We start from the raw sequence: 27,404 nt of genomic DNA, 5'->3' as shown, positions 1-27,404 counted from the left end.
CTGGTTTGCGAGAGTGAAAGCAGAATCAAACGATTCGAGCGCTTCGAGGAATGAAGGATGCGGCGCTTTCAATGCGATCGGGATTCTGACGTAACGATAGGTACGAAACTATCTGAAGCTTTCGTGTTGATGCTGTAAACGAAACCATGCTGAATTGTAAAAAAATGTTTTATTTGCACGTAAACGCACCGCGTTCGTCTTCAAGCCGTTTCACATGAAACTGCAATACCTCGATGCAGAGCGACCTCTCGCTTGCTCAGTCTTTTACACAACTTCCGTTCGTCGACAACGTCCGTTTTCTTCCGGGGCATCTCTAAAGATGGCTGTCGGTGCGGGCTCCTTTATAGAAACCGATGCTTTCTTTGAGTTAGTTCCAGGCGGCACGTTGCAGTTATTGCTCCAATTTGTTGCGTGCGCGATTTGCTGCGTTTTTCTCTCGTTTTTCGGTTCCATATTACCTAAAAAAATTAATTCCGCGGTTTTACTAGCCGGAATCACGATCAGATTGTGAGGCATGCAGTAATGGAGGACTCCAAGTTAATCTCGACCACCTGGAGTTCTTTAACGCACACTGGACGTGCACACAAAAGTTTCTTTTTTTTTGCATAAGAAAACAAAGACAGCTTATGTAGATTAAATTGTGGCAAAATTTTCTTTCATCAAGAGCCATTGGGCTCAAATGTCTACCAAATTCAAGAATGTCCCTAAGGAATGTCAAAATTCAAGCCTGAGAATACAGTCATCACTTCCAACAAGCGCACAGCAACACTAGTTCGACCTGAGACTTGCGTCGACAATTAGATGTACCAAACCGGATAAGTGTAGCGAAAAATTTTAAAGGAGGCGAAAAAATTCAGCAGAGGGAAAGTTAGCGTTCATCTAAAGCTATCACGAACCTACTCGGGAGATAATAAAGTTAAGCTGCACGTAGTGACATTGAAGAATGACAAATACTGACAGGAACGGAAGTTACGAATCTAACTTCATTGCACAAGCTTGCGGCCAGAAAAGCAAGCGAACCTCATGATAACAACGATAATGGTGATTACATTTGTCTCTCGTCGCATATGAATTCCTTCGTCAAGTCTGTCCGCTATTTATACGTGTATCATTGTCCATTACAGAGTAATTGTTAGCGCTTGCGTTAATTCGAAAGAGCACAACACTATTCACGCCACGCGCGCAATCTGTTAAGCAAGGCGCTCAGTATGAAATGAGCGACAGCATTTAAGAAATTTTCAAAGCATATGCGTCTTGCGCAGAGTGATAACGGGATAATAATGATAATCGGGTAAAAAGAACCACCCGCAAGAAAGCTAAACAATGTACTCGTGACAGGATGAAAATATGCATGACGCTCAGGCACAGGACCTTCATCAGCAGGAGACACCGATCAACAGCGCCACAAAAAGATACGCGAAGGATAAAAACTCTTTTCTCTTTCTCTCGCCATAGCGTTTACGACAGATCTCCACGTTTAAACAAAAAGGAATGTCTTCGAATCTACCAACGGGTTTGACGCCATCGCGCAGGCGCCATCCTAGCTTCGCCTTCGCGACAGTGTGACAAGTCTTCAATCCTACGTGAACTGCCTCAAGCTCTCTATAGCCAACGTCAGTGAAGTGTGAAGAAAAGAAAAACAAAGAAAAACAAACGGAGTAACTTGCCACTTCTTTGACGCCTGCTAGCAGCCAAAACGTGGTCCAGGGTGCCGCTGAAAAAAAAAAGAAGAAATGAGGGGGAGGTTGGGTGGGAGAAGAGTGTAGGGGTTTCAATCTTCCACATCCAAGCTATAGGTTACAATTTGCTGGTCGAAAGTAGCTTCGCGTGTAGCGCGCTATTCGGAAAGAAGACAGAAGGTCCACCGGCAGGAGGCACTCAGTACTTCGCATTTCGGGACCGGCTATACGCATTACCGCGGAGGCCCCGTCCATTTGCCGCCCGAGTTCGATTCGGAGAAGGGGCCGTTTGCGGACGTTGTAAACAACGCAGAGCGCTTGAAGACGCTGACGACGGAAACGTTCGATCGGCGCCTTCGTTTAATGGCGAGTTCGTTTTGTTTTTTTCGTCGGGAAGGAGGTTCCGGGAGCGCGAATCGAAAGGAGCGCGCGCAGCTTTTTACGCCGCACTCGGGAAAGTCCAGATTGGGGAGCTTGCGCCGACGCTACAGCTTTATCGGACGACAATGAGGCTGAGCAGTACGAAACACCGGAGAAGGGTTCGAAACGAGCTTGTTGTCCGATTCTTTAGGTTTCGCCCGTCTGCTTCCGGTAAACTGCGAGAAAGCGCATCGTCTGCTTGCCATATATACCTAACTAGAAGTTTGCGAATATTTGAAATTAATACGAATCTAATGTATTCTATTCTGGAATTGACTATTAAATGACCGGTTGTTAAACTATTGATAAATTGTTTGGCTATTAAATGACTGGTCGTTAAATGACTGGTGCAACGCAAGTAAGCACCAAGATAGAAACTCACTGAAAAAAAGAATTCCCGCCGAAGCTTTCTTTGGGGAATTATCGTGGTGCGAAGCATTATATAATGGCTCCTTATGTGCGCGTTTGCGAGATAAACGTTCTTGCTTCTCTTCTGCTAGATGAGGTTAGTGCTGCCTATCCCTGGCTGTTCTGGCACATGACGCAGAAAGCAGCGCTCACCTTCTTCGGTCGAGGTGTACTTGTAGTACTCGCGATGGGCAGAAGCTGGTGATGATGCATTGTGGCTATGCCCTGCGGCGAGTGGGCACCCGGTGTCCAATTACTGCATCAATGATCGCGCGCCTTCGCGACAGGTGCGCGCCAGTTGTGTGATACCTGCGCCTCCAGAATTTGAAGAGGGTGAAACTCCGCGCTTCGTTGCGGGTGATGTGCCCTTCCTGCCCAGAGGACCCAGGGCCCCCAAATTATTATGTGGTCACATGAGCCACCTTGTGTTAGAACGTGAAAAGAGTGAAGCTTCGTGCTTTGTTGCGACTGATGTGGCCTTCCCGCCCAGAGGACCCAGGGCCCCCAAATTATTATGTGGTCACGTGAGCCACCTTGATGTTAGAACGTGAAGAGGGTGAAGCTTCGTGCTTTGTTGCGACTGATGTGGCCTTCCCGCCCAGAGGACCCAGGGCCCCCAAATTATTATGTGGTCACGTGAGCCACCTTGATGTTAGAACGTGAAGAGGGTGAAGATTCGTGCTTTGTTGAGAGTCATGTGCCCTTCCTGCCCAGAGGACCCAGGGCCCCCAAATTATTATGTGGTCACGGGAGCCACCTTGATGTTAGAACGTGAAGAGGGTGAAGTTTCGTACTTTGTTGCGAGTCATGTGCCCTTCCTGCCCAGAGGACCCAGGGCCCCGAAATTATTATGTGGTCACGTGAGCCACCTTGATGTTAGAACGTGAAGAGGGTGAAGATACGTGCTTTGTTGCGAGTCATGTGCCCTTCCTGCCCAGAGGACCCAGGGCCCCCAAATTATTATGTGGTCACGGGAGCCACCTTGATGTTAGAACGTGAAGAGGGTGAAGATTCGTGCTTTGTTGCGAGTCATGTGCCCTTCCTGCCCAGAGGACCCAGGGCCCCCAAATTATTATGTGGTCACGGGAGCCACCTTGATGTTAGAACGTGAAGAGGGTGAAGATTCGTACTTTGTTGCGAGTCATGTGCCCTTCCTGCACAGAGGACCCAGGGCCCCCAAATTATTATGTGGTCACGTGAGCCACCTTGATGTTAGAACGTGAAGAGGGTGAAAATTCGTGCTTTGTTGCGAGTCATGTGCCCTTCCTGCCCAGAGGACCCAGGGCCCCCAAATTATTATGTGGTCACGGGAGCCACCTTGATGTTAGAACGTGAAGAGGGTGAAGATTCGTGCTTTGTTGCGAGTCATGTGCCCTTCCTGCCCAGAGGACCCAGGGCCCCCAAATTATTATGTGGTCACGTGAGCCACCTTGATGTTAGAGCGTGAAGAGGGTGAAGATTCGTGCTTTGTTGCGAGTCATGTGCCCTTCCTGCCCAGAGGACCCAGGGCCCCCAAATTATTATGTGGTCACGGGAGCCACCTTGATGTTAGAACGTGAAGAGGGTGAAGATTCGTGCTTTGTTGCGAGTCATGTGCCCTTCCTGCCCAGAGGACCCAGGGCCCCCAAATTATTATGTGGTCACGGGAGCCACCTTGATGTTAGAACGTGAAGAGGGTGAAGATTCGTACTTTGTTGCGAGTCATGTGCCCTTCCTGCACAGAGGACCCAGGGCCCCGAAATTATTATGTGGTCACGTGAGCCACCTTGATGTTAGAACGTGAAGAGGGTGAAGATTCGTGCTTTGTTGCGAGTCATGTGCCCTTCCTGCCCAGAGGACCCAGGGCCCCCAAATTATTATGTGGTCACGTGAGCCACCTTGATGTTAGAACGTGAAGAGGGTGAAGATTCGTGCTTTGTTGCGAGTCATGTGCCCTTCCTGCCCAGAGGACCCAGGGCCCCCAAATTATTATGTGGTCACGGGAGCCACCTTGATGTTAGAACGTGAAGAGGGTGAAGATTCGTACTTTGTTGCGAGTCATGTGCCCTTCCTGCACAGAGGACCCAGGGCCCCGAAATTATTATGTGGTCACGTGAGCCACCTTGATGTTAGAACGTGAAGAGGGTGAAGATTCGTGCTTTGTTGCGAGTCATGTGCCCTTCCTGCCCAGAGGACCCAGGGCCCCCAAATTATTATGTGGTCACGGGAGCCACCTTGATGTTAGAACGTGAAGAGGGTGAAGATTCGTACTTTGTTGCGAGTCATGTGCCCTTCCTGCCCAGAGGACCCAGGGCCCCGAAATTATTATGTGGTCACGTGAGCCACCTTGATGTTAGAACGTGAAGAGGGTGAAGATTCGTGCTTTGTTGCGAGTCATGTGCCCTTCCTGCCCAGAGGACCCAGGGCCCCCAAATTATTATGTGGTCACGTGAGCCACCTTGATGTTAGAGCGTGAAGAGGGTGAAGATTCGTGCTTTGTTGCGAGTCATGTGCCCTTCCTGCCCAGAGGACCCAGGGCCCCCAAATTATTATGTGGTCACGTGAGCCACCTTGATGTTAGAACGTGAAAAGAGTGAAGCTTCGTGCTTTGTTGCGACTGATGTGACCTTCCCGCCCAGAGGACCCAGGGCCCCAAATTATTGTGTGGTCTCGTGAGTCACCTTGATGTGAACCCTTACTACAATGATTATACAGAGTTGTAATTTTCAAACTCCAAAGCTAGCTTATCACTTCACGCTGCTCAGAAAAACCAAGAAAAGTAGTCTTAATTTAAGCTTATTTAACTACTGATATATCCTCATTATTTTTCAGTATTACCGACATTATTAGGTCTAGTTTGAGGCTGCCGCCATATTTTGCCGGATATGTAAACGAAAAATTGATTTTAAGGTGATCCTAAAAATTGAAAATGGTCTTGCGTGACCTTTTTGTAAGTGTTCTATATATAGCACTTCACACTAAAGAAAAAAAAAAGGCCGGTATAAAGTTCAGTGGGCTTTGCTCACCGTAAGTGCCGAGAAAACTGGTTGCTCAAAAAGTGGCATTAGATGCTTTGTTTTGCGGCCAGTATGCTTGAAAAGCTTGCGGCCCTTTATAGGAAATGCCTCACGACTTCAAGTGTCGCAGAGAATTGGAAGAATGCAAACATTATACTAATCTACAAAAAAGACGTTAAACAATTGAAATATTATAGGCCCATTAATTTACTTCCAGCATTGTATAACATATTCACCAAGATAATTTCCAACAGAATAAGGGCCACACTTAACTTCAGTCAACCAATTGAACCAATCAGCCTCTCTGTATTACTTTCATAGATTATGAAATGGCATTTGTTTCAGTAGAGATACCAGCAGTCATAGAGGCATTACGTAATCAAGGAGTACAGGAGGCTTACGTAAACATCATCAAAAATCTCATGTTTGTTACCAAAAATTACAATAAGGTTCGGGGTACAGCACAACACCAACCGACAAATATCAAACGATCAAGCAAGCCAGGTGTTCTCAATAAGATATATTTGACTGGTAAGCATGTATAACTGCCAACCAGCCCAAATAAGCAACTAAGCCCTCCTTTAGTATTAGATATAAAGTACCGACCATTTACGGCCTCATTAAATCGCAGACATGATTCTCTTCAAGCATTAAGGGAGACATCGAAGCTTTGTCTTGGGACCTACTTCAGGCTTTGCGGTCCGAAATCGTCAATAGAACATTTTGAAAGTATAGGAGCAGTACTTCAGAGAGAAATGCAATACCTTTATGCCTCGATCTTTGCCTGTTCGAAATAGCAATATAGCAAAATAGATTGTGAAGAAGCATAAATTTTGCTCAAATGTCGCTTTCTAAGAAACCACGTCAAAGAGGCCCATGATTTAAGATGTCAAGTTATCACAACGTAGCACTTCTAATAAATCTACTACTTGGAATATTGACAGCCATTTCGCCGTGGCTTCAAAATTCAGATTGTTGACCTAAAGAACTTGAGTTCAGAAACTGGAGAACAAAAATATTTTTGATTGTTTATACTTCAGTACGAAATGCTTTCCGAAAATCGTAAATCATGATTGAAAGTTCTTTTTGGTTATGACATTCTTCTGCTTAGCACGAGGTCGTGGATTCAACTCCCGGCTATGTAGGCTGCATTTCTAAAAAAGGTGGAGGTGGTGTGAACGGAAGTTCTAAGGCAAGTTCTAATGGAAGTTTCAGGTCAAAGTGAATCCATAACCACGGAGTCTCCTTTAGCCTCTAGGCGGCTATAGGATGTTACATTAACCTAATCAATCACTATTACTCCATCCCTCTTTCAAGATTTAGCCGTTTTCATTGCACCAAATTCAACTCGTGTAGGAGCAGCCGCCACCGGTATCTGCATATTTCTGCCATTCACCGTGTTCTCAAAGAAAAAACTGTTTTCTTAATTCAAAGGCGCAGTTTCCTGTTTCCTTCATTTCTTTCTTTTGACATAAGGCATGTGGCGAATAATACTGAAAAAAAAAATTCGTGTCAAGCCAATAACAACAGCATATTATGACCGAGGAGCAGACTGTCGTCTGCTCATCGATCCGAACTCGTGCACGCCGCTCAAAGCGAAGCGTGAAGGCTTGGCGCCACCTATTGACGATCCCTGCAACGCATCACATTAACAAGTGGCCTCCGAGCTTTAAAGATTACAAACACTGTGCGCTGGCAATCTCAGAGGCCATGGAGTAGCTCTAACACCACCGAGTTGCATTTCGTTCGATGCATCGCACCGCATAGCACGCCAGGTGTGTGCAAGCGCCAATAATGTGTACTGACGACTACAGGCTTTAGTAATAGTTCATGAGCAACCAGTGAGCTTTAACTACAGGCTCCGGCCATGGGTAGAAAATGTAGCACATTGTGTTTGCCAGTGCATGTGTAAACTATTTGCACGGCTGGTTATGTATATTCGTGGTATACGTCAGCATACAGCATGAATGTCACTGGCTCCCATCACTTGAGTGGTGCGTTAACTTCTCAGGCTTTATTAGGTTGTTCGATGTTTAAACGCATTAGGCTAATATTGTGTTTACTTGGAAGCCCCAGTTCTGGGTGAACACCTTTCTCCTCATGTTTTCTCTCCCTGTGTCTACCAGTTCTCGGTAAACATACAAGAGTATCCAGGATATTTGGTATTATGCTGGATGACTGAGATTGACTCTGTATGTAATAGACTCATAGTGACCGACTGAACGTGAAAGCAAAAAGAAGTGGCACCTAGATATCCCTGTGTCAACCTAGTCCATTTTGTTCCTTTCTTATTTCTTTGTTTCTGTAGGCGTACTACAGAAATATAAAAAAATAAGCTTAATAACCTGACGCCCTATTTTTTTTTTGTTCCTAATAGATCGGGGCTCGCAGGCTAGCATGCACACTTTTGTTATTTAATTCGCCTAAATTTGATGATATACGGTATTTTCGACGAAAGGGTCAGGGATGGCCAAAGAGCGCCAAGAAATGGTATGAAGCAGTTCGCTTACATTTCAAACAGAAAGATTACTGAAGACAAATAAAAACAATGACAATAACAAATGCGTGTTACATGACATGTTCGTTGGTATTAGCTAAACGTATTACTTGTATAATGCATACATACCAACGCGACCTCATTTACAGCTACATGAAATCCTGTAACACATTTTTATACTATGCAACATACAGCTTCACAATATCTGTAGGCAGACATAATTCTCGACAATACTGAAACATAGGTTAGAAAGTATAATTGCTATTACTTATCGGTTTTCGACGGAAGGTTAATAAGACGCCGTATAAGCAAGTGAAAGCAACACTAATTTAACGCCATCACCTTTTTGAACACTTTTTCGAACATCATGCTCTCAATGTTTACGAAACGTTCTACCTTTGCCATCCATGCACAGTTCGAATTTTTTAAGACTTTGTAACAAGGGTGCCAAAGGGTATGTCATTAGCAAATATGTCCATGGAAGAAAATGCCATTTTTATGTATAGCGGAGCAGCTTAAAATTATAGATTTGGCTCGCATTTATTGTACGGTGCTATAAGAAAAGTGGGTGCGTTCTTAACTCGGGCTCATGGCCATGTTAGTTATAACAATAATAATGATGATAAACGGAACCTGAGATGGAGAACAGGTAAACAGCAAGCATTTCGCACTGTTGAAGTTTATACGTTCAATTCCACAAACACGTAGCCACATCAAAAAGCTCTCGAAATTGTTACATAAATATATTACTGCTGCTATAAAGTGAGGCTGCTCCGCGAAAAACTGGGACGGATATGTCTGTGTTTCCATCGCATTGAAGCAACGCCAGCAATCAAATAAATGGACTTTCGCCTTATAACTTTTTTACGTAGCTTTAGGATGCAAGCAATATTTAGTTAGTAAGATCTTGATGAGGGCTAGTTGGTTCATATTTAGAACTGAGGCTGAACAGCGCGAACAAAACAAGGGCACCAGGAAACAAATAAAACAAATACCACAGGAAAGCGCTTATCTGAGGTTTTTGTTTCCTCCTGTCCTTGTTTTATTCGCGCTGTTCAACCTCAGTTCTAAAAATTTAGTTATTTCTTGCTTGTTTACCAGACCGACGCATTGCTGGACTCACTTGTTGATTGGCTGAGTGATTGCTCGACTGGCTGGCCGCTTGGCTCGCTCTGATTGGTCGATTTCTCTACAGGCTCGGGAGCAGGCGGACCACTACGAGGCGGTGGGCTCCTCGTGCCGCGCGGTCAACGCGCGCAGCGACCTGGCGGGCTTCGTGCGGACCCTGTGCAGCACGGACCCTCGCAACCCGGCCGGAAGCGGAGCGATCCCGGCCACGCCCCCTCGGCACCCGTTCGTACCGCCCAGGGCCGACGACGAATCCGTATCCTCGGGGGTAAGAGGCGCGATCGCAGTCATGCTCTCGGTACAAGATCATTCACTCCTTATGGACAGAGCACACACACACACACACGTACCACCGGCAATGCCGTGGGCCAACCCGCAGGTTGCCGAGGATACAACCCCCGCAACAGGGAACGTGCCAGCAACGTTCGGTTTCAAGGATTTAACGTCCAGAAACTTCACAGTGGGCTACATGAGGGGCGTCATGGGGGTCATAGTGGAAGGCTCCGGATTAATTTTCGCCTACCTGAGATTCTTTATTAACGTACCCTCCACCCAAAAAAAAAAAGAAACGACGCCGGTTTGCGAGGGTCTTCTTTTTTTTTTTGTCATTCGGTCTACATCGCAATGCAGCCGCCACGGTCGGCCACCCAACCCGGACATCGTGCTCATCATCATCATCATCATCATCATCACCACCACCACCACCACCACCACCACCACCACCACCACGTGCTCGCAAGGTCTCCAAACTTATAAGCGCGACTGCACACATCGCACATACATTCTGATTACAAAACGTTCGACTGCAACATAGACAACAGATAGAACCGGCGAGAATGATCGCGAATGTTCTGCCACATGCAGGTGCGTCATGCGCTGAGTGATAACTTAAAATTTTTTAGCTGATGAAACGTGGTCACCCGAAAAAGATAAACAAGTACGCTTGTCGATCTCCATCTCCGTGCCTAGACCAATAAATGGAGTTTTTATGACAAAGATTACGAGGAAACGGTTGCTATTTCCAGTTACAAGGAGATCCTGCCTCCAGCATCTAACCAGGGTATTTCAATAAAAAGTGAGTTTTTCACGTTCGCGACTTGCCCATCGGTAGCAAGAACCAACTTGAAAAGCAATTATGTCCCTGAGCGGTATTCTTCATGTTTGGGGAGGTTAAATACGCATCTGTTCCACCAGGAAAGATTCACGAAAGCAAACTTTCCAAGTGGCACCGCAAACGCATGCCCACTGCATTAATTTCAGAGCTAGTCGAGCAATCCGAGCGTTTCAGAGCGTACCCGCTCTTCTACGCAGCTGGCGTCCCTTCACGGAAAGCTACGAAGCAACCTACCCCAGTCCCGAAATTAGGCCCTACGCTAACACGCAGCAGCACATCTGACGACAAAGTAGCGAGTGTTTGCTTACCACTATCCAGAAGTGGCGCTGGCGCCGATGTTTCACAAGCTTCCGCCGTCGGTGCAAAACACTGCACTGTAGGATGCATTCGGGCAACTCTTATACTGTGAGTACTTCTGCGAGTAGTCGCAAACCGCGGTGCGAGTCTCAAAGCACGCTCGGCGGTGCAGTACGCTTGAACCAAAACACGCTGACGTTTTCCGAAAACACTCGGTGGAATCCACGCAGCGCGGCTTCTCTCGCGTCAGCACGAAACGGCGCTGTTGCGATGTGGCCTTTCTACTGTTTCTACCGCATTCCACGGCCGCGGCAGCGCGCAGCTGCAGCTGGCTGCAGTTCCGGCGAGATTTCCCTCCAAGCCTGCGCCCATGCAGCGGCACCGGAGGCTATCACCGCGCTGTAATCGCACGGCGTGGCCAGGAGTACGAGAGGGAGAAGTCGAGAAATGCTGACACACATGGAAGAAGCGGCCTGTTTACAGGCGCGGATATAGACCGGCGTAACGCCGGCATGCGTCCGGCGCGGCTAAGAGTGGACGCTCTAGAGCCTAGCGTCACCGCGCAGCAAGCGTGACTGGCGGCATTTGGCGCGCTTTGGCGTCGCCAGCGCGTGTATAGAACGTGTCTCATCTCACGCCGGAGCCGCTAGACCGGAGTGCGTCGCAGGCTATCTTGGCTGGCCGCGACCGCATGCTGGTCTACGGTTCGGGCGCTCTGAAAGAGATTGCGCCGAGTTTGCGCCATCGCCAAACGAAAGGAAAATAACGCTCGCTCGCCGCGCACTTGTGCGCATGCGCTGCGGGAACTGCTGTGCAGCGCGCTGCTGCGGGCCACCTTCAACGCGCCGAGCCGTACGGGCAGCTTTTCGGCGATCATGGGCGTCACCGGCGTGAACGCATTTGCGACTTCGCCGGCGACATTGCACTGGGTATACGGTCGCTGCAACTTTGCTCTGTCTACGGTGCCACGCCTGCTGCACAGCAAAGCAGTCAGTAACTACCGCGCCAGAAATTTTAACTCGCACTCAGCGCTGCTCATGGTCCTACGATGAATATTGTAAAATTATGCGGTTTTATACGCGCCAAAACCGCGATATGTTTACGAGGGACTCCCGATTGATTTCGAACACCTGGGGATCCTTAACCTGCACCTAAAGATCCACGCTCGCGAACACTTTTGCGTACCGCCCCCATCGGAATGTGGACGCCTGGCTTTGAGCCGAGCCCGCAGCCTCAGTCGCAGAGGGCCTGCCAATGCAGGTTTCCGTATGCTGCCGTAACATTTCGCTCGCGATGACGAATACGTAAGCAGTACCTGTCTCGTATATATTACGCACGTGAGACAGTACATCTCTTTGCGCAAGAGTAAACTAAAACTAAGAGGCCGATTCATTCATTCATTCATTCATTCATTCATTTGTCGGTACTATAACCTTTTAATTACCTGAAGTATCCCCTGATGCGGTAGGTCGAAAATATCGCGTCTGCACATTCGCGGTCCGCTTGACTTCGATGTTTTCTATTCGTGTTGTTAAATTGGTTGATATTTATTCACAATTCTCTTTCTCTTTTCTTTTTTTCCTTCTTTTTTGAACTATGCTGCGTCGTTTCAGTGCTGAAGTGAGCATAATATTAATAGGGCTTTCAGGCGATGCACACCCTGTCAGAACCATCACCACAGAGTTTACTAAAATCACACCACTGTCGCATAGGCCCATGGAAAAAGTATACCTGTAGTGTCTACAGGCTGTATGTAGCACAAAGATGTCCATGAGATGTCGGTAGTCTATGCATTACAAATGCATACCAGTCTTACGAGCTGTCCCAACTAAATGTCGCCAATAATGATAAAATAATGGAGGGCTTTACGGAAACAGCGATCGCTGTGTTGATGGGCGTTGTTCATGCTTATCATAAGTACTCTTTTTTTATCTTGCAGAAATAACTGTCTAATTAGGTTTAATTACTTCATCATTAATCAACTTACCTAAATGGTGAGGCGTCAATGCCAAAGTTGTGGAGGATGTCAAGAAATTACAGATAAAAGTGCTTAAAGCAGTCTGAGTCTCTGTGGTCTGACAATTTTTTTTTTTTGTTAAATATCGCAGGACGAGACGTTCGTGCGCCAGCAATTGCAGTGCCCTCGAGCTACATACAGAAGTGCAATTTAAGGGAAAATTGTGGCTGTTTACAAGCGCCCAGTGGACTCGCAGCTTGCTTTACTTATTATTAAAACGAAGTCTAGGGGACATGCAAAGGACAGGTCAGATCGAGAGGCCTCATACAAGGAAAAACAGAAGCTAGGCCTGAAGTAGTTGTCCTTCAGCCTGTTTCTCTGCACAGGGGGTGAAGATGGGATGTGGAACGGTGAGGACAGTTTAGAGCTATGCCAGATGCACACTATGGCAGCACTGCTGATGACACCCGTCTACTTAGAAGTTGCGGATGACTTGCGAAAACACCCAGATGGTGGAAACCCAGGTGGTGGTAGTGGTGGTGGTAGTGGTGGTGGTGGTGGGAACAAACTGGAGTCACTCCACTCTGACGTGCCTCGTGATCAGATCGTGCTCTCGACACGTAAATTTCTAGCATCTAATGTCTTTCTCTCTTTTCTTTCAATTAGCTTCCTCCTCTCTAAGTTTCTAAACCGAGGGTAAAAAAAGAAAAGGAAGTGCAGAGTAACACAGACAACTTTTAAATGTCATCAAACCAATCACTAACACTGCGTGGCGCGTCTCGCAGGACTCCCAGCTGCAGCAGCCCAGCCTCGGGGAGCAGGTGATAGTGGACCGGCTGGCTTCGCTGTCGGTGTCTTCGCGTTCCGAGAGTCTACGGCAGGACGTGGCTCAGCTCGAGGTGCAGGTGCGACAGCTCCAGGATACGCTGGACGCCCTGCTCAGGATGCAGCAGAGGTGGGTGTACGGCTGGCGTCCACATTGTATCCCCTCCCCACCTCCGCTCCCACCTAAAATCTCTACAGAGTGAATTTAGCCCCGCCAGCGACGGCTCCCTCAAGGCCAGAGTTCTTCAATGACACCAATTCTGAAACTCCGCTTCGACATCCAGTCGTTGGTCATGTAGCTTTCTCTCCATTTGCAGAGGGGGAAAAGGGGAGGGATGATGATGATGTTGATGATTATGATGATTATTATTACGATTATGATTATGATGATGATGACGATGATGATGATGATGAATGCGTTCCCATTTTGAAACAAGGTGGCACATGCCATCACACTACAGCACCCTTAATTGCCTGATGTGCCGCTAGTGAGGGACTAGTTGAATATAGTCGTCATCAATCGCCTTCTAAAACGTGCCTTAAGTCCCATCTAATATAACAAGGGCGCTGATTGAAAATACTGTTTTCTTGTCTTCGCTTACATACAGTGTGTATTGAAATCATATTCTGTTGTTGGGCTCAAAATTGCGCTTTTTGCAGCTAGTTTTGTAGTTCACAGGTGACACGTCCGTCAGAAGACACCCAAGCTGTTCACCATTCACTGTATGCGGGTTTTAAATTGATGGGAACTATGGCAAGCTCAATCATACTAGGAGATACTTCTTTCTATACACTTTCAGCAAACATTACTTTTTTTTCAGTTTCAACTCTCCTTGTTTGCGGTTGTTAAAACTGTGGTCTTTTGGCAACGAAGTCCCTCCGAAAAATGTTAAGCCACAATAAGGAGGAAAATGATTTTAGTTGAGTTAGCAAATTGTCCTCCTTCAATACCGGAACAAGCCGCTCGTAACGTGGGCAGACAGACGCTTTCTAAGCCAGAAAAGACGCAAAAAACGAAAAACATGGTTGCCACACCAACTTCAATTTCCCGCGCCTGCTTGCCGTGACGGAATCGGTTCGGACGGCATCTGCTCCGGTCTATTTAGTTTTTATCACCTAAATTATAGCACAATTTATTCTGAAAAATGCAAAGACTGAACTCGGGAAGTTTCAAGAACATTTACTAAGCACCAACGGCCCAAATAGCAAGATATACTTCGAAATCCGTGACGTCACAGTAACGCACCGGCACCGCGGTTTCAGCGCGAAACTTTCAAAAAGCAGACATTTTGACGATTACTTTCTGTTCTAATAATCAACCTAATACCGCGAAATCAACGAAAATTTAGTTTTTAGAATCTAGTTTATGAGCACAAACTAATGTACTGTTTCTGTTTATAGTGCCTCTTTAGGACGAACCTGCTGTTTCTTGCTGAGTTGAGTTGGATGCTGACTGTTGTTCTCCGTCATCAGTATTTTGTGGTAATTCTCGCTTTCTTCCGGGGAACACTGTTCCCTGCTCGACGGGAATGGAAGTGGAGCCACCCGCACTCCCACCTGATGTTGCGGCGCCTGCGTCGGCAGCCTCAAGGAAGCGGAACAGCCTCTCGAGCGACAGCGAGGCTACCCTGATAGACTCGACCGAGAGCGACGACAGCTCCGACGACGACTACGTGACTGTCCTGAGTCAGAAAGCAAAGCAGCGGATGCTTAGGGACTCTGTGGACACATCTACTATGAGGACTCCGCAGAGTTCGCCGAAGTAGACCATCCTTTTCTTACCTGTGCTACCCTACGACAACATGAGGTTCCTCAACAGGCAAGTTGCATCGGTTGAACTCGAGAGACTGTTGCCAAATGGCATTGAAGACGTACGAGTGAACCCTCGGAGGAATGTTGTCGCGTTAGACGTCGCCCATGCGTCGGCGTTAGATTCTCTCCGAGCTGTCACTGTTCTCGGTGGCCTGAACGTCCGTTCCATCATCCCGATGGGAAAAGAGGCTATTACAGGCGTCATATATGACATTGATGCGGCCATCTCAGGCGAGGATTCACCGCTTTTGATAAAGCCTGCCAATCATGGGACCCACATACTGCAGGTGGCCAGTCTCGAAACTTCCAGATGCGTAAAAATTGTCTTTAAAGGTGACTGCCTTCCATCGCATGTGAAGGTAGGTCATTTCCGACATGCTGTCCGGCCCTTTGTTCCCAAGCCGCTTCAGTGCAGAAACTGCCGGAAATTCGGCCACGTGAGCGCCGTCTGTGGAAAGTCTGCGATATTTTCCCGCTGTGCAGCACAACACTCTGCAGGCAACTGCCAGACAAAAACTTATAAGTGTCCGAACTGTCAAGGGCCCCACGATGCCTCCTCAAAGGAATGTCTTAGAGTTAAGCGAGAACTCTCCATCTTGAAGAAAATGGTGAGGGACCGGTCGACTCATCGTGAAGCAGCTGCTGACGTCAGGCGACGTCGTTCTCGTCGCAGACGCTCATCAAGAAATTCTGTTCTTCGCACAAAGAATACGCGTGCCGCAAAGCCTCTTGCTGTTGAATCTGCTCCAACTCCAGTGCAGAATGTGTCCAAACCGCGTATAGATAACGGAGCAGCTGAAAAGAATGCCATGGATGAAGAATGGCCACCACTGCCAAGGATAAGCCCTGTCGAAAAACCCCAACAAGGAGAGGCACCACAATGCTCCACCCCTCACCCAGATGAGCTGACAGAGCATGATCGCTGAATTGTAACAATGCTGAAGTCTTTGATAAATGCGATTCGCACGCTTGTGGGCAACTCGAATACGCCAACAGCTCGAAGCGCAGTGCAAGTGTTAGATGCCCTGAGCCCAGTGCTTGCAAATCTTGCGTGAGCACAATGGCTCTTCCACTGCCTTCACTCCGTGATGAAGTGCGTAGCACGACGATTTTCCAGTGGAATGCCAGAGAACTTAAATCACGTATTTCATGTTTCCGCCAATACGTTTTCATGAACCGATTTCCTGTAGTGGTAATATGTGAACCGAACGTGTCAAAAGCGCTAAGACTCTCTGGATACGAAGCTTCTGTGGCGTTGGCGTGCGGGAAATCCAGCAAAGTAATTGTTTACATCCGTACAGAACTGACTTACATTCACCACTCGGTGCAGCCTCATGATGGAAACCAATACGTGTGTCTCCGCATTACAAAGAATAAAGTGGCCTTCACCCTTATCGGCGCCTACATCTCCCCATATAGTCGGTTCGACGGCGACCGACTGCGAGACATCCTGACGGCGACTTCTGGACCCTGGATTATCACGGGAGACTTTAATGCTCATCACTTGGCTTGGGGAAGCTCCAGAATAGATTCCAGGGGCCGGAAACTTGTGGAATTTGCTTCCGACCATGAACTCAGCATTATGAACGATGGCAGTCCGACGTACTTGCGTGGTTCGAACTATAGCAGTTGCTTAGATTTAACTTTGGTGTCACGGCAACTTGGTCAAAATGTTCGATCGTTCTCTGACATCGAGACTCATGGCAGTGACCATATTCCCACCTACTTAAGTATCACTGGATTTGGAAGCTTCTCCTTTTCTACTTCCCGACAAGTATATATAAGGTCGTCAACATATAAGACAAAGGTGGAAGAGGCATGCAAAGAGGGATTCACCCGCACCATTGAGAACCTTATTACAAGTGTACTGGAATCGTCTAAGTACATATTTACATCCGCAAAAAAACGTACGGATTTCGACATGGAACTTGAGCGACTTCGAACGATTCGCAGAAGGGCCGAGAGGCGATACAGGCGCACGAAGTCAATTCATGACCTTAGAGTCGCTCGACGTATACAGAAGAAAATCCAACGTCGTACGGACAGGCTGGAGGAACAACGGTGGAAGACGTTCTGCGAATCACTTGACCCCCGCAAGCCACTGTCTATCATATGGAGGACGGTGCGCGGCCTTGGCTCGTCTCCACAGCAACGACACCCGTTCTCAGCCCTAGCCCTCCATCAAGGCCGCTCACAGGTCGATATAGCCGAAGATTTCTGTCTGAAGATTGCGGGCAGTGTGGTCACCGTCAATAGCTAAATTCTGGGTGAGGTTCCTGCGACACGCTTCCCAGAATTGAATGTGTCCTTCTCACTTGAGGAATTGGACGCTGCTCTGGCCACATGCAGGCGCTCATCGTCGCCAGGACCAGACGGCATCACCTACGCTGCTTTATGCCACCTAGGTGAAGATGGCCGAAGCAGACTTCTGGAATGTTATAACCAGTCACGGAATGATGGCGTCGTTCCTGAGCGGTGGAAGTCCAGCCGCTTGATACCACTCCTGAAGCCGGGAAAGTCGCCACTTGGCCTAGCATCCTACCGACCCATTGCGTTGTCCAGCTGTGTTGGGAAGGTCATGGAAAGAATGATTTTCACCCGCCTAGAGTGGTATCTTGAGCGCCACAACGTATACCCCGAGGCCATGGCTGGTTTTATAAGAGGCCGTTCCTCTATTGACAACGTCATCGACCTCGTCACGTCTGTACAACAAGAAAAACACCACAAGCGTATATCGGTTGCGCTATTCCTCGACGTGAAAAGCGCCTATGATAATGTAACGCATGAAGCCATCATAGATGCCCTGGAAAATAATGGAATTGGTGGACGCATGTTTCGGTGGATTCGAAGCTATCTATTCCAAAGATCCTTCTTTGTGCACAGTGCAGATGGCCGAACCGCTGACCATTACACTTGCCGTGGCGTCCCTCAGGGCGGGGTTCTTAGCCCCACTTTGTTCAACCTTGCAATCCTAGGACTTGCCGACGTTCTACCACATACAGTAAACTGTTCCATATATGCCGACGACATATGCATATGGGCCTCGGCAATTACGCGTCTCCAGGTGCGTGCACGGCTCCAAAAAGTAGTGACCCTAACATCATCGTACCTGCGTGCTCAAGGCCTCAGCATTTCGACCGAGAAGTGCGCCTTAGTCGCTTTTACCCACAAGCCCATGACCTGGTACCCCATTTCTATTGACCACCAACCAATTTCCTACGCAAAAACTCACCGATTCCTAGGCGTTATTATAGACAGAGACCTTTCATGGAGCCCCCACATCTCATACTAGAAGAGGAGGCTTACTTCTATCTCCTATTACTAAGGCTTCTTGCTGTTAAAACGTGGGGCACATCCGTGGCATCTATGCTTCAACTATACAGGACCCTCTTTCTAGGATACTTGCGATACAGCACACAAGTGCTGCCCAATGCTAACAAAACTAACATCCATGTCGGACAGAGCATTCAAGGCCAAGCCCTTCGAACATGTCTGGCGCTACCTTGAAATGCTTCAACTGTGGCAACAATTGCCACCGCAGGAGACCACCCAATATTGACCTATATAGCTATAGACACACTCCGGGCGCATGTTCGCCATATATCCAGAGTTCCTGACCACCATCTCGCTCGCTTACCTGAGAAAAGACCCAAGGCAGCATTCTCCAGATCAATTGCGGCTAACCGGCACTCTTTGTCTTTGAGGCACTCACCCGCAACAAGAACGCCATCCCCTATGTGGTGCATGAAAAAGCCTCCTGTGTACCTTGTTGTTCCAGGAATAGTGAAGAACGATAGCCTGACCACCGCGGCTCTCAAGCAGATCATATTGGAACTTTTGCATCGTTCATACGCTAACCGAATCCATGTTTACACAGATGGTTCCCTCTCGTAAAATTCTACGGGCGCCGTTGTTCTACCATCTCAATCGGTCGTCATCAAGTTTAAGACTTCACACGTAACGACATCTACAGGTTCCGAACTGGCCGCTCTTCGCGCTGCTGTCGAATATATTGACAAAGAACCTCCCAACAAATGAGCAATTTTTTGTGACTCGAAAGCAGCCCTCCAGAGCTTGCGAAGTTTACGACGTGGCAATTATGAACAGCTGGTGTCACAAATCAACGAAACCTGCTATTGCGCTTCTGAACGAGGACATGATATCATATTTCAGTGGCTGCCGGGACATTGTGGCATCGTTGGTAATCACCTCGCCGACGACGCTGTCCGACGTGCCCAGGCTGCCTCACCGACATTCCTTATACCTTTATCGAGAGTCGACGCTGCAAGAGAGCTTCGTAGTCTCGCTCGTACCATCACGTTAGGTTGCTGGCATACACCACAGAACTTTAAGTGTCGTTTATACAGCCTCGACCCATCACTCGGACCCACCATTCGCCTTACGTGCTGCGTCGCGCCAACATGTCGCACCCGTGTTTAGTTAGAACGCCGGCTAAGGAGTCCAAGCGCAACGCTATACATTGCTACCTCTGTCAATGCTTCGACCTTTGGGGTTGTAGCACCAAATTTTTCTGTTGCTACATTTTTATACCAACCATGACGCCGCATGCCGTCGCGGGCCTTCGCCGTCGCCGCAGAAGAACCGTTGTGGAACTGCAGTGAAACCTCAATATCAGAAAACCTGGATGTAACGAAATATCGGATATAACAATGTCAATAAAAATTGTCTGCCCGTCAGTACAGTATAACATATATATGTTTATAACGAACATTGGATATAACGGAGGTACTTATGTGTCAGACGTGACGTCGTTATTCTGAGGTTCGACTGTTAACAGTTTCGTTGAAAAAATGGCGCGGAAAGTTCGTGACAGCACGTTCTCCTTGCTTTATATGTGATCATTGTCTGCGGCATCTTCAAACTAGAAAAGACAGCGTGAAATATTCGAACGGTAGCGCATGCCTTTCAAATAAGAACATCCGGCGTAAGCTACGAAAAGCTGCAACGCACCAGTTCGCGAGGTTCCAAACGTACCACCCCGGGCCACTTCAAGCAAGAGAAGATTTGCAGATAAGGTTCCGACTATAGTGTTTGGATGCTGAGCTCGAGTTCGCAGTTTCAATCCCGACCACGACGACAGCTTTCGAAGCATTTCGACGGGGAACGCTCCTGTGCTTATATTTAGGTGACGTCTTTGACGTCACCTAATCTAAACACACCTAATCTAAGCACCTAATCGAACCACAGGTGTTAAAAACAAATCCGGACTCCCCACTATACTATACTATACTATACTATACTATACTATACTATACTATACTATACTATACTATACTATACTATAATATACGATACGCGACGTGTCACATCATATCGTGCTTTTAAGCCTTCAAAATCTCCGGAAAGAAAAGAAGCTTGCAACGCAGCGCTGCCCGGATGCCAACTTCGACTTCGAGACAAACACGTGCGGAACCACAAATATGCTGGTTCGGTTTTAGATTCATCGCGTCGAACTTAAAGGAAATGTTCAGATTTCAGAGATTAGTGGCCCACTGTAAACATTATTTGAATGGATGAAAATTTCAAATTGTAGTGACTCAAGGTCGTAGAGTTTTTAATTACATGTGCAGGTACACATACGGGTGCCCCAACAATCATCCAGTTTAAAAAAGATGGATCATCTTACGCGAGCAATACCAAGCAGATATTCGCAGTCGAGTTGACCATCTCCAGCTTTTTTGATGACATTCATTCAATAGATAATTATTTAACTCGTGCAATAGTGCTCTAATGTGTTATAATTGTCAAATTTTGAAATAAGTTTTACACACTTATACGCCACATGCGCTCACAGAAACTAAAAACCCTAACCAAAAAGTAGGGACTTAGTAGTTGGTCTCAAAAAAAAAGAAAGAAAATTGACCGCCATTCTACTAATGTGAAGAGAGGTGCAAGCGAAGCTGGGGATCCGCGGCTCTTCGTTGTCGTAACGTCTCGGCTTCGCGCTGCCTCACGGCGATGTCGGCACGTTGACGACGAGCCCTTTCTCGAGCGAGTTGCCGGCGGCGTTGATCAAACGCCGCCTCTTCTTCGGCCGAACGCACGACGCGCGAACCGATCCCGCTGCCGTTTCTTCAACGCAGCCTGCTTTTCGGCAGAGCGAACCAAACGTGACCTCCCCATCTGACCGCCGGGATCGAGGCCAGCGAACACGTGATTACACTTTTTCCCTCCTCTGGAGGAAAAGCGGATACCTGTGATTGGCTCGCGCCTTTCACTGCGTCTACTTTTTCTTGCATATAAAACACCGCTTTAACGGCCGCCTATGATGGAACTACTTAATGAACTGTCACAAATGAAAAAAAAATTAACGCATTTTGTCACCCCTTTGTATCTAGTTGTTGCAATACAAAGACTGAAAAAAAAGGACCGACAGGGGCTGAATCGACTAGCATGTGGGTCTCGCAACCGGGAGGTCGGTGGTTCGAATCCGATTTTTATTTTTGCGTGGCTTCGGTTGTTTTTTTTTTTCGTACGGTAACACAAACACCAAAACCGACGCGAGTGAGGCAATACAGGCTTCGCTTGAAAAAAATCACGCAGATCCAACGCACATATTACGATCTATGTGAAGTGAAGCTTTCGTGAAGTGGTTAGTCAAGTTCTACAAATTCGCCCATTTCGTTTCTGCGTCTTCAGCGTAAAGGAAACTGGCGTGCGCATGCGCTCTCGCGCATCCGTGCTACGCAATGTGACACAAGCGGCGATCGTTTCAAAGAGCGAGCTGGCGTTGGCACGACAGACAGCATGCGCTCTATTGTGGCTAATGTTTGCGGCATCGGGCTGGCTGTGCTGGGGCACCAAAGCTTGATCCCACCATCGGCCACGTAATTGAATTGCTTTTTAAGTATGAGCTATTCAGCCAGGCAGCACCCAGCAGCCACGGTCAGGTAATTTCGGGAAATTTCGAAAAGAAAGCTTCCCTGTAGAAAGAAAGGATCGTTGGAGAGCTCTTATACCTGTCGCGCTCTGCGTGAGATTCTTGCCACCTTGATGTTGGTAACAAGGGGCTTTTGGAAGCAGCCTCAGCACCAACACCAGGTCACATCACTTCCGGAACACAAAACTAGCTACGAGACGCCACTTTTGCGAGAACGAACAACAAAATAGCATATCGGCACGCACTGTAAGCCATATAAGCTGAATTTTCAATCAGCTCCGTTATCTTTCAATAAGATTAGCCATATAAGGCACCTTTTATCAAGCGATCGGTAATCACTAATTTCGTCTTGTCACGCACTAGCGGCGAGTCAGCCCATCTTTTATTTTAAGTGCGCAGGAGTGTGATGACATACGCCAGCTTCTTGTTCCAAGAGGGGAGTTAACTAATCATCATCACCATCACTTCATGATGTCAAACTAGAATATAAGGCGGAATCCGATTGCACCCAGATTGAGCACTCGTGATCGGGTACCAGGAGGCGACGCGAACTGGAAGCCGTAGAAGGCTACACAGCAAAGGCCACGCCACAATGTAGTTGTTGCATTCTTCGCGATGTCTCGCGTCCCTTGGAATCTCACAGCTGTGCCTTGCGACACTCATAAAAGACGAACGCCAATCCAAGAAACGCATACAACGCATAGGAAGCTACGCTTCGAGTGAGCACTTACAGAGAATGTCAACCCCAGCACTGGCTGGATGCCAGTTCCCATTTCGACATTCAGATGTTTCAGGAAGCGCAAAAGCGCAGAAACTTCTCCTAATTTCATTGCGTCGAAGGTAAATGAAGCGTTCAGACTTCAGTCACCGCTTTCCCATTGTAATAAAACTCTTTACTTAGATGCAAAATATCAAATTGTAGAAATTCAAGGTCATACTCTCTCAGGATACACATACATGGTGCCCCAACAATCATGCACTGTCCTAGCACAGCCTTTAGCACGTGAAATTGTCTTAATGCATGACGCTGGTCGAACAGGCGCACGTAGACAGTACCACTTGATTTTAGCCTTTATGGTTAGGCTGAGAAGAAAAAACAAATTGGCGGCACATCTGTTCCCAAACTTTTGCTCTCACTCTGTACATGCTTTTAGAAAATGCTTATTTCAACGAAAGACGATACAAACTGCACATGACCATTTGATTGTCCCAACAATCATGCAGTAAAGAACAAATTAGTACACAGCCATACGAAGTAAGGATAGTAGTTTTATCAACCACGTAAACTTGGAAACATTCGCTTACTAACTAAATTAATAAGCATGCTCTCAGCACGCACAACAAAGCATGAACATATCACACTCGATGAGCGCGGACAGTCGCGGTCAAATCGCTGGTGCGAGCAAGCACGGCAGCAGCAGCGAGCGAAGTGACCTTCGCGCGGTTTATCGCTTCAACGCAAGAGCGATGTCAACAGCGCGCATAAAGGTGTTACCCGTTTGCAGATCCCTTTCAAGGAAGACCTCCTGCGCTGCCTCCCTGCTTTGCTCTATATATAGTGCGTGATATTCAACCGCGATCATCAGTTTCACTTGCTCACGCTGGACACTGTAAACGTCGCAGATGGTGGCTTTCAAAACTCAGCCCCGAGTAGCCGGGATCGCCGGCTCACCCTCGCAGGCTTTCTCTCGCACGTATAGCATACGGCGCGGGGCGCGCGGCAACGATGTTGTCGCCCTTGGACACTATACGGAACCTCATGGCGACGGCGACGCCGACGGCAGAATTGCGCTTGGAGTGTTCATATATTTGGTATCGCAATAAAAAAGAATGTGTCAACCAAGTGAATACGAAGACAAGGTTGATGTACATGGTGACTCAAATGATTTGATGATGAATTATTGGTTACATTCTTTCTTTTACAGCTTCATCATTTCCTACTTTCTTATCTTGTTAGTATCGCAATTATTTCATCCTTCCTTGTCTTTTTATTTCATTCACTTGGTTAACCCTTCCTTTTTCTGACCAAGAACCCAGGTGGGCCGACCCCTGATAAAAGGCAGTCTATGGTGCAATGTGGTTTATTTTCGGCTATATTGGCACTAATTACGCACGTACCACTAATTTTACCTACTCAGAGACTAATCATTACTCTTGTGGGCACCGCTGAAGCCGTCTTCCAAAGACAATTGCATCCCGCGAGCGCTACTTTTTTCCAAGCGAATTCGTTCAATTTCCCCAAAGTGTGCCGTACGGCGGCTTTGCCTCAGCATGCCTATACCTACGGCGGTGCACCCTTTACAGAGCTACTGTGCAAAAAAGGTTCCATTTAGACAACATCGGCACTCATTATGCCCGTACAGTTAATTTTACCTAATTCTGTGACTAGGTCTAGTGTCTTGTCTCGTTCAGACCTACCTTTTTACATATCTTCTTACACCTATTGCAGCTCACAACGACGCTCTGAAGGCGTTGAATTGCGGTTCTTTTTCTGAAAGTGGTTACAAGATACCCAGATATGCCAAAAACGTGTGGAGTCAGCTGAGACCTTGTCTTCAAGAAATGAAGCCATCCGACGTTCCTTCTACTCCCCTAACGCGTGAAATGTTGCGATAATGTTCCATGCGCAGTGGCTTTGCTCCATTCTACCCCCACTTTTCTAAGGAAGACAGTCTTTGATGGAATTCCACTGGAGGTTGAATGAGCTTCCATCTTTTTAGATTGTGCGTTTCGAAGAGACACGCCGTTTAGCTTCACCTAGTGTCTCATAAGATCGTATATAAAACAAAATTCTACCAAACACTCTACATAGGAAATACGGATGTGCGAAAACACTCAGAACTTAATACATATTGCGCTTGGCTCACAGTGGCTGCGAGATGGATCACAGCGTGAATGCCTAGGTAGATTTCTCTCTTGATATCTATTGAAGGGGTAAACTGTGATCTGTAACCGGTTTTGTATAATATATTCATAGACTTTAGGAATTTTGGCTCGTTCTATGATATTAAGAATGTTGCATTAAGTTTTACGAAAAGAAAACAATGGTAATTTAGCGGTGAATGGGAGAGGAATGCGTTAGCATTTCGTCGCAGTGGCACAGTTATGTCATCGCAACTGCTTGTTTTCGTGCATTTTGTTTCATTAAAGCCTCGCTACATCTTTCAACAGCTTTACAACATTTTCGCCAACAGAGTCTATTAATGCGTTAGCATTTTGTGGCACCTCCTCGAGGTCCTGAATCGATGATTTAAACCAGGCTCACCACATTTCGAAGTGTTGTTCAGGAGCCCACTCGACACCCGTCCTGCCTCTTGGAGGAGCCGGACGTGTGTACCCTCTCTACCGCTACCATGGTCCCCACCAGCTTCCCACACGTCACACACACATTTATTGCGATGGCAATTATATGGATACTCCAAGCGCATTTCTGCCATCAGCGTCGCCGTCGCCGTGACGTTCCGTATAAAATCCAAGGGTGATACAATCGTCGCCGCACGCCTCGCGACGTACGCTGCATGCGCGAGTGAAAGCGTGCGAGGGTGAGCCGGCGATCGCGGCTCAATCTCGCGCGAGAGAGAGGAAGCGCGCCGTCTCCATCACGCGCAAGGCTCCGAGGTGAGGGTAGGGATGGGGGAGGAAGCATTTTAATCCGGGCGGCCCGGGCGCCAGCGCGCGCCCGTCAATGCCGCTGTATCTTGAAAGGCATCTGCGACGGGAACAAGGTTCGCCGTGAGTAGGGTGAGGTGGCGCGTTCTACTCGGGGCAGCTCGGCTGGCGCACACGCCCGGGCCGCTGCGTCTTAAAAGCGATGTGCAGAGTGTCCGCCGGGCGCAAGGGGAATTGACGATTGCGGCTCAGCCTCACACTCCATACGAAGCAAAGCGGGAAGGCAGATCTGGGGGGAGAGGGGGAGGTGGCTTCGACTCCGCCAACAAGTGGTGGTTTGCACAGCCGCGCGTGGTTTCGCGCGCGGTATCTTGTATAGAGGGCGTTTTTTTTTCTTTATGTTTAGCTGCACCAAATCTTTACAGGTTGCCTGTGGCAGACAGCTCAATTCTAACACTTGAGCTAAATTACGTGATGATGCGTCCATTACTTCTACGAGAAATTAAAATGCTTAATAATAACATAATTACACTAATTAAAGTTTTAATTGCATATTTCGCATTGTACTTGCATATTTCGTAAATATTTCGATCTGCGAATTGTAAGTGTGCCCCCAAGGCACATGCATTTGGAACGAATTTCGAGGATGGCACAGGTTTAGAGGTACAAGAGGCTTTTGAGGTATATGGAGGTAAGAATGCGCTGTTCCGCTTATATTTTTAAGAAAACGCGTTGTTATGCATTGAAGAACAAAAGTAACTGGAACGCCAATGCATTTCGTCGGACCTTTGAAAATTAATATCTCGAAACTGGGGTAGTCCTGGGAATTCCTTCCAAGTGGATACGCCTGGCGAACTCCACCGGCTACAATTCGTGAATTGTAATACTTGCTGTGAAGTCATCCCTTCAAAAGATAATTAGTGTAAATATGTTAATTATTTAACTATGAATTTTGATTTCTCGTAGAAGTAGTGGACGGCTCATCAAGCAATTTATCTCAATGGTGAGAATCGTGATATCTGCCACAGGCAATTTCTTAAGAATGGGGTGTCGATAACAGAAAAAAAAACTAAAACTTTAACTGCATTGGTAAATTATCCTTCTAGGATAAACACATAGAAAAGGCGCTCTTACCGTGAGAAGATGAGAGGAGGGTTGGTAAGCCGGAAAAAAAGCGCTAGCATGAACATGTGGCGACCCCGTTGGGAAGTTCCCGAACCAGCTCGCCATGACGTCACAAACTTCGACGGCGTCTGCTCGAGCCTAGTTAAGTTTTATCTGCAAAGAGGGAAAAAAATAAATTATGGGGTTTTACGTGCCAAAACCACTTTCTGGTTATGAGGCTCGCCGTAGTGGAGGTCTCCGGAAATTTCGACCACCTGGGGTTCTTTAACGTGCACCTAAATCTAAGTACACGGGTGTTTTCGCATTTCGCCCCCATCGAAATTCGGCCGCCGTGGCCGGTATTCGATCCCGCGACCTAGTATTTAGCAGCCCAACACCATAGCCACTGAGAAACCACGGCGGTTTACAAAGAGGAACGACACTGTGTACTGAAAGAGTGAGATTGGCATGGTTCCAGAAGGTTTACGACGCCGCAACGGTCCAAATACGAGAAGATACCTTGACATCCGTGACGTTTGACTAAAATATACGGGTGTGGAAGTTTCGAGCGCGCAATTCAATCCATAAAAATTTCGGCCTACATATTCTGTGGTTATAATCACCTTCTTATCGCGAAATAAGCAAGTAAAGTGCTTT

General features: G+C 47.3%; 1 protein-coding gene and 1 long non-coding RNA gene across 6 annotated transcripts in view; one reads left to right on the top strand and one right to left on the bottom strand.

The window, feature by feature from the left end:
* The window catches only part of Stacl (SH3 and cysteine-rich domain-containing protein), a 351,595-nt gene that overhangs the window by 274,099 nt on the left and 50,092 nt on the right, over window positions 1–27,404 (top strand). For all 5 annotated transcript variants that reach the window (XM_075672475.1, XM_075672476.1, XM_075672474.1 and 2 more), the window contains 2 exons: window positions 9,196–9,396; window positions 13,282–13,451. In XM_075672475.1, the coding sequence (XP_075528590.1) occupies window positions 9,196–9,396; window positions 13,282–13,451 (371 nt within the window). The remainder of the gene's footprint in view (window positions 1–9,195; window positions 9,397–13,281; window positions 13,452–27,404) is intronic.
* On the bottom strand, window positions 1,656–11,066 carry LOC142560401 (uncharacterized). The gene is made up of 3 exons (XR_012823361.1): window positions 10,551–11,066; window positions 9,124–9,389; window positions 1,656–1,714 (listed from the first exon to the last, which is right to left on the bottom strand). It is a non-coding gene; the product is annotated as an uncharacterized LOC142560401 (long non-coding RNA).

The sequence above is a fragment of the Dermacentor variabilis genome, chromosome 10 (genome assembly GCF_050947875.1).
Source record: "Dermacentor variabilis isolate Ectoservices chromosome 10, ASM5094787v1, whole genome shotgun sequence".
Taxonomy (NCBI): Eukaryota; Metazoa; Arthropoda; class Arachnida; order Ixodida; family Ixodidae; genus Dermacentor; species Dermacentor variabilis.
Note: the sequence above shows the minus strand (reverse complement) of the source record. Positions and strands in the feature narration are given on the sequence as shown.